We start from the raw sequence: 15,105 nt of genomic DNA, 5'->3' as shown, positions 1-15,105 counted from the left end.
CACTAGGATGAGCAATCAAGCAAGGAGATGAGTGGAGGGAGTGTTCTCTAGCTCAATGTATGTCTCAAGTAATCAAATGTGCAAGAGCAAACCTCCCAAAGCCGGCCACCAACTATTTATAAGCCCCTCAAAGAAACTAGCCGTTGGCTGTTTTCACTGGGCTGAAAACGGGGGCACCGGACGCTACTAAGTGAGCACCGGACGCTCGACCCCCTGCGTCCGGTGCACTGGAGTTGGCCACGTGTCCTCTTTGAATCTCGCGCGTCAGTTTCTAACGGCTACCTGCAACACACCGGACGCTCTGCAAGTCCACACCGGACGGTCCGGTGCTCACCGGACTCATGCGCAGAGAGGGTGACAAACTCGCGACCTCACCGGACGCTGGGCACCGGACGGTCCGGTGCTCACCGGACTCGTGCGCAGAGAGGGTTGCAAAAAAACCCCTCACACCGGACGCTAACCACCGGACGCTACCAGAGTGCGTCCGGTGCTCAACCCTAGCAGGGTCAAGCACACCGGACGCTGAGGCCAGCGTCCGGTGCCTCCGCACTCAGCGTCCGGTGAGTGTTTCTCAAAGAGAACAACACTCCCGCGACTTCACCAAATTTCCCACCGGCGCAATAGAAAATATACTCTTATTTTTCTCAAAAGCACCGAATCCCGCCTCGCAAGCTCGGCGGGAGGGAGAGAGGAACCCACACCCCTCTCAACCCTAGTGTGGGGGTATAAACCCCTATACCCTTACGGCTAGACCTCAGCCAGGAAGCTTGGCCCACTACGAGACGAGTTCAAGGCTTGATCCGACAGCCCAGTTTCGCGCAAGGAAACAAGACGTGGAGATCAAGCAGGATTCTAGTCGGTTAGAATAGGAATTGATATCGAATTATCTACGGCAGTTGTAACTGGCTAGGATTAGTTTCTAGCTCTGTAGCCCTGCCCTCCGGACTATATAAGGAGGGGCAAGGGACCCCCCTAAGACATCATATTCTCTCAGCACAAATCAATACAACCAGACGCAGGACGTAGGTATTACGCCAACTCGGCGGCTGAACCTGGATAAAAAGCTTGTCCGTGTCTTGCGTCACCATCGAGTTCGTAGTTTGCGCACCGTCTACCGATAAACTACTACCGTGGGTATACCCCAAGGTAGACTGCCGACTAGCTTTCGTCGACAGTGGCGCGCCAGGTAGGGGGTGTGCGTGCAACTTTTCCGGCGAACAAGATGGTCACGATCCCAGCTTCCGCGACCGTGCCCGAAGGCCTCACGTTCACCGTCGGCCAGATCACGTGGACGACGTGCAGCGGCGGTTTCGCGACCACGGTTCCGAAAGAGATCCAGATCCAATCTGAGATCACGCCGTCTCCGACCACACGCATGACGGCACCAAGCTCCCGACCACCGTTCCCGCTCTACAAGGGAAAGGAGATCGACTGCTCGGACCTCCTCCAAGCGCTCGATCGCGCCGACTCCAAGCTACTCGAAGTCTCCCAACTAATAGATGGAGTTCTGCGCCGGCCCGACCAAGCTGCTCGAGCGGATTTTTCGAAATTCCGCCGGCCAACTCGTGTCGCTACACACGAACGGCTGGGAACGTCCCTGACGATAACCTCAACCCCCTCAGGACGATCCGTCGAGCTCAAAAAGGAAGACTATCCTTGCGGCCTGAACAACTCGGCCTCTGTTTACTCACAGCATGTCCAATCCGTTTTCAGCAAAGCGGGCTGGTCGCCGACAAGGAACAATCGTCACCATGTCAACATGGTGACCATCCGAGAGCTACGGGACGGCCAGGTTTCCAGCACCAACTCAAGCACCGGCTCCGTCCCCACCAAGGTTGTGAACACCGAAGACGAGGACTACGACCTGGATCTTCCTCCACACCCTTCGGGTTTCGACCGATTCCCGATATTCCCCCCCCCGGCGAGGGGATATTGTATTCAATGTCAGCGCCGACGAACCGGCTGTTGACGGAGAAACAGACGACCAGAGGCAACTCCGCGAACAGCGTAACGCCGATCGCGCCCGACGGCGTGCGGACGAGCAACAACAGACGCCACCAGGTAACCTCAACGATGCCTTTGACATGGTCGGGGACCAGCCGGTCTACAAAACGCCAAGCGCCAACGTGGCTGTCGCCATGGCCAACCTGGATCGGCTTCCTGACACCCCCGAATGCCAGGGAGTCCGGACCAGTATCCGAGCGCACCTGATCGCCGCGATGGGACAGACAGCCACTCTGCTCAAGAGAGTCCAGGACGTCTCTTATACGGAAGCCGCCTCCGACCAGACTCATCGTAGCCGGGCCTCACCCAGCAGGCGTCGCCGCAGCCGCTCTCCCGACAACCGTCGAGGGGACTCACGGCGCGACGATGGTGGTCGGGACGCCGATGGCCGCCGCCAGCAGAACCGTGTGCGCGGCCAAGAAGAAGAAGATCAACACAGGGATCTCCGCCACAACATCCCTCCCAAAGATGCCCGGGACCGCATCAACAGGCGCGCCGCAGAGAGAGCAGTCCACGAAAACCTGCGCCGCATCGAGTACGATGCGACCCATGGTCCTCCGGGCCTAAGGCAGTTCTCCTCACACCTCTGCCAGGTCGTGTGGCCCCGCAATTTCAAGCTCGAAAAACTTAAAAAATACGACGGCAAGGAAAATCCAGAGAACTGGATCACCCTCTACGAAATCGCCGTCCGATCAGCGGCAGGAGATGAGCACGTCATGGCTAACTACTTCCCCGTAGTCCTCGACCAGGCTGGTCATCAGTGGCTTCTCGGCTTGCCCGAGGACTCCTTCGACTCTTGGGAAGAGCTACGACAGGCTTTCATCGACAACTTCATCGCCACATGTGAGCAGCCCGGAAACAAGTACGACCTTGAAAGGATAAGAGACAGGAAGAATGAACCTCTGCGCGATTACATCCGACGATTCTCGGATATGCGCCTCAAAATCCCGAAGATTTCTCATGACGAGGCCATATCAGCCTTTATCAAGGGCTTGCGTTTCCATGAAGCGTTGAGGAACAAGCTGTTGCGTAAGCGCCCATCAACGGTAGCAGAGCTCCTAGCCACGGCTAAAAATTATGCCGATGCTGATGACGCAGAAAAACTAATCCGAGACGATGCGAGAGGCACCGACCAGCCCTCCCGGCGAGATGACGGTCGTGGTCGCTACGACAACAGAAATCACCGCCGCTCCGACAACCGCGATCACCGAGAGGGTTAGGATCGGCGGCGCGACAGCCGCGACGACTTCAGAGGAAAGCGCCCTCGCGAATACGACCACGAAGTAAACACGGTCAAACGTCCCAGTGGACGACGGGACTACCAAGACGACTACAACAAAACGTTGAAGGGACCGTGCCAGCTACACCCAAAGTCTAACCATACCTTGGAAGAGTGCCGCGTCCTCAAAAGTATCTATACACGGCGGGCCGCCCAAGAAGACACCGCCAAGAAAAGTAACAAACGCGACGGGCACGACCACGAAGATGAGGATGAGGACCAAGACAGGGACCCCCGGCACCAATACGTCAGCCCCACCGACGTGGTCCACTCCATTTTCGGGGGCAAGGTCTCCACTGAGTCCAAGCGAGAAAGAAAGCTGTTAAAGAGAGCCTGCCTCAACATAGACAGCACGGACGGGCTGATCGCAGATCCAAAATTTCCCGCCTGGTCCCACAGGGAGATCGCGTTCAGCAGAAAGGACCAGTGGGCCGCTATCCCAGAGCCGTGTCGTTTCCCACTAATTCTTGATCCCTGCATCAATAGCATTAGATTCGAGCGCGTGCTCGTGGACGGGGGAAGCTCCATCGACATCCTCTTCCGCAACAGCCTGCCCGCCCTCAAGATATCATCGGCGCAACTAAAACCTTACGACGCCCAATTCTGGGGGGTTTTGCCGGGTCAAAGTTCGGTGCCCCTCGGACAGATAACATTGCCTGTCCAATTCGGCACACCCGATCACTTCCGGACGGAGTTCATCAACTTCGTAGTCGCGGACTTCGACGGGACCTACCACGCCATACTGGGCCGCCCATCGCTGACAAAGTTCATGGCAGTCCCGCACTACTCATACCTAGTGCTTAAGATGCCCACGGAGAAGGGTGTCCTGACCGTCAGAGGCAACGTCTACACTGCGTACACCTGCGAAGAAGAAAGTTTCAAGATCACCGAGGCAATTGACCTCTCAATCCGCATGGCGGAAACAGCAAACCAAGCCGCACAGCTGCCCCCCGACCAGCTCCGATTACCTGAGCAGGAGACAGCCAGAAAGAATTCGAAATCCAAGGAGTATAAAGAAGTGCAGCTGGTCGAAGGCAACCCCGAGAAGACAGCCCTCATCGGGGCTAACCTGGATCCAAAATAGGAAGACGCGCTCGTCAGGTTTCTAAGGGACAACGTGAGCGTTTTCGCATGGAAACCCGCAGACATGCCCGGTGTCCCACGAAACCTGATCGAGCACTCCTTAAACGTCTCGAAGACCGCAAGACCAATCAAGCAAAAACTGCGACGGTTCGCTCGTGACAAAAAGGAGGCTATTAGGACAGAAATAACACGGCTTCTAGCAGCCGGATTCATAAAAGAGGTGTACCATCCCGATTGGCTCGCCAATCCGGTTCTTGTACGCAAAAAGAATAATGAATGGAGAATGTGCGTTGATTACACCGATCTCAACAAACACTGTCCTAAAGATCCTTTTGGTCTTCCTCGCATCGACGAGGTGGTCGACTCAACGGCCGGATGCGAACTCCTCTCCTTTCTAGATTGCTACTCTGGTTATCACCAGATCTCGTTAAAGGAAGAAGATCAGATCAAAACATCCTTCATCACACCCTTCGGCGCATACTGTTACACTACCATGTCTTTCGGACTTAAAAACGCCGGGGCCACTTATCAAAGGGCCATCCAGCAATGCCTCCACGACGAGATTCGCGATGACCTCGTCGAGGCCTATGTGGACGATGTGGTCGTAAAAACAAGGGACGCGAGCACTCTAATCGACAACTTAGACCGAACCTTCAAGGCACTCAATAGGTACAAGTGGAAGCTCAACCCCAAGAAATGCATTTTCGGCGTTCCTTCCGGTCTACTGCTCGGCAACGTCGTCAGTTGCGACGGCATACGACCAAACCCTTCAAAAGTCAAAGCCGTACTCGACATGCGACCACCGAAGAACGTCAAGGATATTCAGAAGCTAACCGGATGCATGGCCGCCCTCAGTCGTTTCATCTCAAGGCTGGGAGAAAAAGGCCTCCCTTTCTTCAAACTATTGAAAGCGTCAGAAAAATTCTCCTGGACAGAGGAAGCCGACGCTGCGTTCACTCAGCTTAAGACCTTCCTCACTTCACCACCTGTCCTCACAGCGCCTCAGCCCAATGAAGACCTACTCCTTTACATTGCTGCAACGGACAGGGTTGTTTCCACGGCAATAGTGGTCGAGCGAGATGAACCGGGTCACGTCTTCAAGATCCAGAGACCCGTTTACTTCATAAGCGAAGTCTTAAACGAGTCCAAGGCCAGGTACCCACAAATACAGAAGCTTATATACGCCATCCTGATAACGTCAAGAAAGCTGAAGCACTACTTCGACGGTCATCGAGTCCTGGTGACAACCAGCTTTCCTCTCGGGGACATCCTGCGCAATAAAGACGCCAATGGCAGAATCGTGAAATGGGCAATGGAATTATGTCCATTTTCTCTAGAGTTCCAGAGTCGCACCACTATCAAGTCTCAAGCCCTGGTCGACTTCATTGCCGAATGGACGGATCTCAACGAGCCTTCCGTTCCAGATGTCTCAGACCACTGGTCAATGTTCTTTGATGGGTCCTTGAACATCAACGGTGCAGGCGCTGGGATACTGTTCGTATCACCAAACAAGGACAAACTCCGCTACGTCCTTCGGATCCTTTTTCCGGCGTCAAACAATGTCGCCGAATACGAAGCTTGCTTACATGGCGTACGACTAGCCGTCGAACTGGGGGTCAAGCGCCTCTATGTCTACGGCGACTCCGCTTTGGTCATCAACCAGCTCAACAAGGAGTGGGACGCAACCCACGAGAAGATGGATCTCTACTGCAAAGAAATTCGCAAATGGGAAACTAACTTCTATGGCATAGAGTACATCCACGTGATCCGGGATAAGAACCAAGCAGCAGATGCGTTGTCAAAGTTAGGCTCGTCTCGGGCCCAAATCCCGCGGAGTATTTTCGTCCAGGACATCCATGAGCCGAGCGTAAGCTCCCCCCTGGTCGCCAAGCAACCCACCGAGGCAATGCTCATAGATGACGCCACTCCGACAACCGGTGGGCGTGACTGGCGTATCCCGTTCATCAAATACATCTCAGATGGGACAGGTTTTCAGGACAAAACAGAGAACGAGCGTCTCATCCGACGATCGAAAAACTACATCCTGGTCGACGGAAAACTCATGCGGAAAAACGCAAGCTCCGAGGTACTGCTCAAGTGCATACCCCAAGACGATGGTATCAAGCTCTTGGAGGACATACACGCCGGATCCTGCGGCAACCACGCCGCATCTAGAACGCTGGTCGGAAAGGCTTTCCGAGCAGGTTTTTATTAGCCAACCGCGGTCAGCGACGCAGAAAAATTGGTTCGGCATTGCGAAGGATGTCAGTTTTTCGCTAAGAGGACCCACGTACCTGCCCATGAAATTCAAACCATCCCGTCATCTTGGCCCTTTGCTTGCTGGGGGCTTGACATGATCGGACCATTTAAACCAGCCCCGGGCAACTTCAAGTTTGTCTTCGTGTTAATCGACAAGTTCTCCAAGTGGATTGAATACATGCCCCTGGTCAAGGCAACCTCCGAGAAGGCTGTGGAGTTCCTCAATCAAATCATACACAGATTCGGCATCCCGAACAGCATAATCACCGACCTGGGCACTCAGTTTACTGGCACCACTTTTTGGGATTTCTGCGATGACAGAGGCATAGTCATAAAATATGTGTCAGTGGCACATCCACGTGCCAACGGTCAAGTTGAACGTGCTAACGGAATGATCGTCGACGCCCTAAAGAAAAGGTTGTACACCGAAAACGACAGAGCACCCGGTCGATGGATGAAAGAATTGCCGGCAGTGGTCTGGGGCCTCCGAACTCAGACCAGTCGAAACACAGGGGTGTCTCCCTACTTCATGGTGTACGGCGCAGAGGCGGTCTTGCCGTCTGACGTACACTTCGGATCTCCTAGAATCGAGCACTTCGACCAGGCGACCGCCGACAACGCCAGAGAACTCGAAATCAATTGCATGGAGGAGAAGCGTTTAGTTTCGTGTCTCCGAACAGCAAAATATCTCGCAGCAGTCAGGCGATACTACAACAGGAACGTCAAGGACCGTTCCTTCGTGGTCGGCGATCTGGTGCTTCGATGGAAAACAAGCCAGGAGGGAATGCACAAGCTATCCACCCCCTGGGAAGGACCCTTCGTGGTGACCGAGGTCACACGACCTACGTCCTACAGACTGGCATACCCAGACGGAACACGAGTGCCTAATTCTTGGCACATCGACAAACTGCGACGTTTCTATCCATAAAGTTTTAATCACTTTCTTTTGTAAGTATCTTATAATTTTTGATAATGAAACTCTCTATTTTTGGCCCATACCTTGTCACATACAGCACTTGGCAAAACTCCTGCAACGGATGCTCTTAGCGACAACCAAGACAAATGCGGTGACACGTCACTCAGATATTCTTACAGCGCTCAAAACAACAGTCATGACAAAAAGCAAACTTTATTACAAACTTTACATACAAAGTTTACAATAAATACCCTGACGGGCAAACACTAGTCTATTCCTACAGACTACTTTATTGGCCTAGCTGCTCGGGCTGATCACCCGCCTGGCCCTGCTGCCCGGACGAAGGGGTCGGGGCCACCGGCGCCTGGCTGGTCGAGACCGCAGGCGTCGACCGCCCATCTCCCGCAGCGGACGCGCCCGACAACTCCCTGGCCGACCTATCTGAGCTCGGCTGGTCTGGAGGAGTGGCCGTTCCGCACAGATTGATGTCGCCGATCACCGTCGACGACAAGTCCAGCAGACTACCCCGAAGTTCGTCCGCTTCCTGTGGGCCGACTTCCTTCGGGTACCCCTTCTCCAGCCTGCTCAAGTCGACCAGGGGGTAGTGGGCGCGCACCATGCTGAGGACGTGCGCGCCGGCGAACTCCCCGGCGTCCTTCACAAACTGCTGGAGCCAGTCCCACGCCCGTTGCGCCTTCTCGACCGGGGTCAACTGCGGCGCGCGGGGCTGGCTCTCCGGGAGCTCGGGGCTGAGCAGATCTAGGACCGGGGACACTCCTTTCCAGATCCTGCAACAGTTGGCCTTCCAGGAGTCCCGGTCCTTGATCAGGTCATCCAGGTGCTTTTTGGTGTTCACCTTGAGCACTGCAAACGAAACGAAACGTTACTTTCGGTATACCAGACAAGCAAAGGGGCAGGCAGCAACCAACAAGGCGGCACCCATTACCAGCTAACTCCCGGTCTTTTCGACCCAGTTCCTCTTCCGCTCGCCGCCCGGACTCCTGAGCACCGGCGAGCTGTTGGCTGAGCTGCTCCTTCTCTTGTTGGAGGCTCGCCACCTCCTCCTCCAGGTCTGCGTGAATCCTAAACTGGTCAGCAAAGCAAACTATACAAGTACGCGAAACTGCTCGGAGCGTGTGACTAACCTTCCTGCAGCCGGTACTGGTCGGCCAGACGACGAGCGAGGTCGAGACGACGCTCCTTTTCGGCGCTCATCTCGACCACCTTCTTTGTAAATGTGCTAACACCAACAAGTGTCCACCACCAAAGTGCACGTGTGTTAGCTTTTCACAAACATTTTCACCAAAGGAGTTAAGTTAGCACTTTACTAGATCCTAATGCATATGCTTAAGATATGGACCTAGTAGCACTTGATTCGAGAGATGACCGTGATTTCCCCTCTTGATAGTCGGCTATCTATCCTAAACCCGGTCAATCACTTCTCTACTCATCTTAGACCGGCAAAAGTAAAATCCTATGTTTATACCTTTGCCTTGTTCACTTTCTCCCTTGTCTGTCATCATGATCTCTACATCATGCTTCATCTCTTTGTATTCATGTAGCCACCTTTCCATGCCACCATGCACCTTCATCACATGTGTTGCTATGCCTAACTCAAATCACTTAAACACAAGGCATTAGCAACTTGGTGTCATTAATTACCAAAACCAAACTTGGGCTTTCACATGGCACCAACAACCATTCTTCTAGACCTTAATTGCACACCTCTAGAAGATTTAGATGGCGAAATCATACCTGGAGAAGGTAACTCTGCAACCATCGAGGGTGGTGATACTGACACTTCTGCAGCCTTTGATGGTGGCAATGCTCCAACTCAAGATGAAGGTGTCAACTCTATAGCTACAGGTATAACTTTTGATTTACTCTTAATCTCATCCTCATTCCTCTGTTGACAAGCTTGATGAGTTAGAAATATGCTGTAAGCTACGGTAATTGATGAACAGAAGCAAAATCTAATATGCTTCTGGCTAAATAGCATCTTAATTCTTCCATAACTCAATTTCACACCTGCAGAAGATTTAGATGGCAGAATCATACCTGGAGAAGGCAATTCTACAGCCTTCGATGGTGGTGACCCTAGCAATTTTGCAGCCTCTGAGGATGGCAATGCTCCAGCTCAAGATGAAGGTGTCAACTCTGTAGCTGTAGGTATAACTTCTGATTTACCTCCTCCTCATTTCTCTATTTTTTTCTCTGTTGACAAGCTTGATGAGTTAGAAATATGTTGTAAGCTAAGGTAATTAATGAACAGAAACAAAATACAATATGCTCCTAGCTAAATAACATCACAATGCCAACTAATGTGATGTGGAACCATTTTTGTCAATATAACATGTCATCAACGGTAGCTTGGCATGTTTAAATGCATTTAGTATGTACAGTAAGGCACTCATGCAGTGCACGTAGCCAAAAATCTTATGAAAGCCATTTTCTGTGATTTTCCATTTTCTTATTCTTCTATAAAAATAGCTCTACCATTCTAAAATTTGGAGATGAAAATTGCAGACAGTGGCTTATATAAGTGACTTCTAAATAACATATTGTCATGATGTTTCATTCAATATTTTAGTTGTTTAGCACCTTCAATAAAAAACTTGTTAGTTTTAAATAATTTAATTATCTTCTATTATTGCAATTGTAGGTGCTGAATCACACGTGAGGTTAAGGAAATGGTTAACCAATACTCAGAGATATGCAGTGTACACATCTTTGCACGCAAAAAGCAGAAATGGAAAACTACCGAAGAATGCAACAAAGGAGGTTGCGGCTTTCTTTCAGGCACATATTTGAGTCATTCAAAAGATTTGGAAGTGTGCAACTGAGCAGATGGCATTAGGACAAGAAGTTGATGTTTCTAACAGAAAAACTGGTCATGTGGGCCGCAAGAAAGTTGTGCTCGATCTCACTCAGATGGCCACAATTCCACTGAATAGAAGATCCACCTTAAGGTCCCTAGCTAAGTCCTTGAATGTTAGTGTTTCAGCATTACACAGAAAGTTTAAGCTGGGCGTAATAAGACGCCACTCAAGTACACTGAAGCCATTGCTGAGAGACAACAACAAGAGAGATAGGCTTCAGTTTTGCCTTTCAATGTTAGATCAGAGAACTCTAGCAGATGCAGAACCTAAATTCATTGACATGCTGAATATAGTACACATCGATGAAAAGTGGTACTATATGACCAAAAGGGGAAGGACATACTACTTGATACCGGAAGAAGATGACCCTTTACGTACTATTCAGAACAAAAACAATATTGGTAAAGTTATGTTCCTCACTGCTGTCGCTAGGCCCAGATATGATGAGCTAGGGAATTTGACATTTTCTGGAAAGATTGGAGTGTGGCCATTTGTGAAAGAGGTGCCTGCAGCAAGGAGGAGCCATAACAGAGAAAGAGGGACCTTAGAAACCAAATCAATCATAGTCAATAGGGAGGTGATGAGAGAGTATTTGATTGATAAGGTTATCCCAGCCATTAGAGATATGTGGCCAAGAGAAGACGTTGGCAAGACTATTTTTATTCAACAAGATAATGCAAGAACTCATGTTCGACCTAATGACCCGACCTTTCTTGAAGCTGTGGCAGCTAGTGGGTTAGACATTCAGCTGATGCAACAGCCAGCTAACTCCCCAGACATGAATGTGCTTGATCTTGGTTTCTTTAACTCCATACAATCCTTAACAGACTGTGAAAGTCCAGAAACCATCGAAGACCTAATTCATAATGTGGAGACAGAGTTTGAGGGATACGAAGAGGCAAATCTGAATAAAGTATTCCTAACTCTTCAAATGTGCATGAAAGAAGTGATGAAAATTGGAGGAGGAAATGGGTACAAAATCCCACATATGAATAAGCAAGGACTAGAAAGAGAAGGAAGGCTTCCCCATCGATTGGCATGTGAAAACAGTCTCTATGCTAGTGCGCTAGCCCAACTAGCACAATTTGGCTAAGTACGTTAGTGTGTCGCTATAAGAGACTTTGTAAAGATTATGCTAGCAATTTTCAGATATACTCTCAAGTGTTTATATCCTATACCGTGCTTTACAGGCATTCTTAATTTAGATTAAGTATTGTACTGGTAACACATATATGCAGAATAAATGCTATGCCTTCAATATTTGTGGATAACACTTATCTGTAATCCTATCTCCAAGGTGATCTCATTCTCTCACTTATCTCATATAACAGCTGACAGGCATGCAGGTCCCTGCACATGCAGCAGAAACCTTGTAAGCTGATCCAGATAGATAGGGTAAACAAAAGCACAAAAAAAACCTTGTAAGCAACACGCTGCGACATGCACATGATCCTATTGGCAACATCACATAAGGAACCAAAACCTTTTGCTAAGAAATGTGCAATCAAAGGAAGCAACCACTGAATTGAATTACTGAACCACACCAAACAGAGGGTTGCATTCCAAATGGAAGATGGACAACATCACATAAAAAAATATTTCTACTCCTGAATAATCATCAACCACAAGTGGGATTTTTTCTAACCTTTTCTGCACTTGTGGATATCACAAACTCATGTACAACGAGTTTCTTCAGTGGCATCGCATACACCTGTCAGACGTTGCAGATGCAGATTCAGAGGCCATTTTTGTGTTTCGTCTTCAGTAGTTGAGTGACATGTATGTACAGACCAACAAAGACAAACCGATCGAACACTTAGCTGATAGCTTCCAACGACATGGATGACGACCATCATGTTGGCGGCGGCGACCAGCCAAGGCGGGCGCTGCAGCGCGACGAGGACGTTGTCGCCAACGTCGCGCCCAAAGGCCCAGCACCCGAGGAGCGCGACGGGGAAGTAGCAGGCGGCAGTGACGAGGTATGCGGCGACGATGCCCTTCCACATGGGCGCCCTGGACGGCTTGGTTGGCGTGGACGGGATGGTGGCCTAGATCTCCAGCACCACGCCGTGCCCCGCGTACACGGACGCCACCTGCCCAAGCACGCTGAACACCCAGAACGTCGAGTCCGCCACCATGCCGGTCTTGTACAATGGAGACCGTGGCGCGTCATCAGCGCAGGGCCTCCTCGGAGCAGGCGCGTCATCAGCGCAGGGCCTCCTCGGAGCAGATCAAGCTTCTAGTGCAGGTTCTTCTCCAGCCACTCTAGCTCGGCCCAGATGAGATCCGCCCTTCTTCCATCCGGCCGCATCCTGACATGCAGTCTTCTTCCACCGGCCGCATCCAGATGAGATCCGGCCGGGATGAGTACATGCATGCATAATAACCAAATCAGTAAAAAGATGCAAACTTTGTCAAATCAGAAAATAATCCTAACCAAATCGAGCTAGTGGAAGGCGAAGAAGATGGGGATACGAAGGAAGCTGGACCTGTAATTGCTTGATTAGGAAGGATCTGGACGTGCTGCCTCCTCGGTAGCCGCCGCCGCCGCCGCCGTGTTCTTCTCCTCGCAGGTCGCCCTCGCGGCATCATCGTCTTATTTGCCATCGCCTTCGCAACCGCTAGCATGGTCAACTGCGTCCGCCCTTGGCTTGCAGCATGCGCCCTTCTCTGCTCGCGTTTGACGAGCAAGATGCCAGTGATTTTGGGGGAAGACTCGATCTGGATCTGGGCGGTGGGAGCTAGGCGCGGGCGAGGAGCGCACTGAATGGAGGGTAGTTTTGGAATAGACAGACACAAGGTGACTACTGATTGGATACGACGACTTATAATTTAGAAAAAATAAACGAGCCCAGAACGACGGAGGGAGTAGTAAATATTGTTACCCCTTCATATTTATCAAAATTTCTCATTTCAAGACGTGTTTCGAGGGCAATTTCTCTCCTCGCAGGATCCTAGCGCGTCGTGCCGCCGCTGCTCAGTCCGCCTCCGCCCTACCACCCTCCGCCAGACTTCCGCCGCCATAGCGCTGCTCCTCCCTCCACCACCTGCTGAAGGGAGATACCACCAGTCCAGGCGTCGAGTTATTTCTTCTTTCGTTGGTGAGCAATCTGTCCCATACCATGCTTGGATCATTCCCTTATTCTAAGACAACACTTGATTTTTGTTCTCGATCAAGTCCAAATATTTCTCTCTCTGCTCAGCTTGTCGCTGATTTTTGTGTGCTGCAAAATGCCCTACTATTCAATCTGAATCCATCCATCTGTGGTTTGATTAGGATGTTATTCTTTTCCTCTAGTGCTCAAGATCGACATTTATTTGGGACTGTAGTGCTTTTTGTACTCAATTAAGGTGCGTGTGTGGTTTATGGCCCAGAAGAATTTGAGGTTCTAATGCCCTAAATCAAGTTGTCCCCTGCTTTTAGTAGAGGAAAGAAATTGTTTGCAGCCTGGTTGATTAAGTTTAGCTTGTTATCTGATTATTCAGAGCGAGCTGTTTTGCTCTTGTAGATGATAAGAGAACTAGAAAGCCATAGGCATCAATTAACTCTATCCGGGACCAAAAAAGGAATAGAGAACTCACTACCTTTATGATTCTTCCTGGGTTCATCATGACCATGGGACCTTTTATGATAAAAGTCCATGGTTGTGCAATAGTGATGTATCAATGAGTGTATAGAAATTATGTTTTTTTTTTTGCTTTAATACTCCAATTGTATCAGTATGTGCAGTATAACATTGGGACAGTTGTGCCTCTGGCTCTAAAATGGTCTGCAATTGTGCAGTTTGAGGTTCCCATATCTCTCTTTGGAAATGCATCCCCCTCTGACTTTACATAGGCATCCAATGTGTGCCGAGGTAATTTGCTGTTTTTGTTTTGATTTTATCCTTGTCTTCTTGAATATTTTATTCATCTATATGCTGTTGCATTACTTTAGTAAAACTTACAATGATAATATATTTGTCCAGATCATTGAAGAATTCCAGAAGTGCCATCTGGATCACCCTGTTAAGAAGTTCTTTGGAGAGTGCACAGACCTTAAAATCAAGCTAGACCGCTGCTTCCGACAGGAGGTAAGTGCTTATCATTCCTCATTTCTATTATGTAATCCTCTAAACCACAACAAGCTTTTTTAAAAAAAAAATAAATTGCCTTCTTCTAAATGTCACATTATTGTACTTAAACAGAAAGCTTTGAAGAGAAAGGCAAACTTTGAAGAGAGCAAGAAATTTAAAGAACAGTTGCAGGCTTACAAAAGGGAAATTGCAGAGAAAAACGAGGAATAAGAACTTGGAATGGAGAACAAGGCCGAAGAGGCTCTTAATCTGTGATGACCTGTCCTTAATTTTGTGAAGGATTTGTTGAGTGTTTTTGAACCGCATGTTTCTAAAAAATATTATTTAGTTTTCCAAGTAGCAGCTAAGCTTCAACAGCTTCAAAGTTTCTTGCTTGACTATGGAATATGTTTCCAATTTGTTCGTGCATGCTTGTGCAACACTGCTTTGTGTCAGTCTGTCAGATATGGACAACTCACTCTTATTCCCTAGTATAAGCAGTTTATTGGTGAGTTCCTTCTATTTGTGCCATTTGTTCTATGTTGATGTCATGTGCATGTAAATCCAAATAAATTATTCTATAGACCTGCTTTGTGTGTTAGTTGTTAGATGTTATGTACCACATTCAGA

At 49.7% G+C, this 15,105-nt stretch overlaps 1 protein-coding gene across 1 annotated transcript; it reads left to right on the top strand.

The window, feature by feature from the left end:
- LOC8064294 (COX assembly mitochondrial protein 2 homolog) lies at positions 13,383 to 14,997 on the top strand. The gene is made up of 4 exons (XM_002453964.2): positions 13,383 to 13,521; positions 14,205 to 14,277; positions 14,389 to 14,493; positions 14,608 to 14,997. The coding sequence occupies exons 2-4, from the start codon at positions 14,233 to 14,235 to the stop codon at positions 14,704 to 14,706; spliced, it is 249 nt and encodes an 82-aa protein (XP_002454009.2). The 5' UTR covers positions 13,383 to 13,521; positions 14,205 to 14,232; the 3' UTR covers positions 14,707 to 14,997.

The sequence above is a fragment of the Sorghum bicolor genome, chromosome 4 (genome assembly GCF_000003195.3).
Source record: "Sorghum bicolor cultivar BTx623 chromosome 4, Sorghum_bicolor_NCBIv3, whole genome shotgun sequence".
Classification (NCBI taxonomy): Eukaryota; Viridiplantae; Streptophyta; class Magnoliopsida; order Poales; family Poaceae; genus Sorghum; species Sorghum bicolor.
The sequence above is the reverse complement of the archived record's forward strand: the minus strand, read 5'-3'. Positions and strand labels throughout refer to the sequence as shown.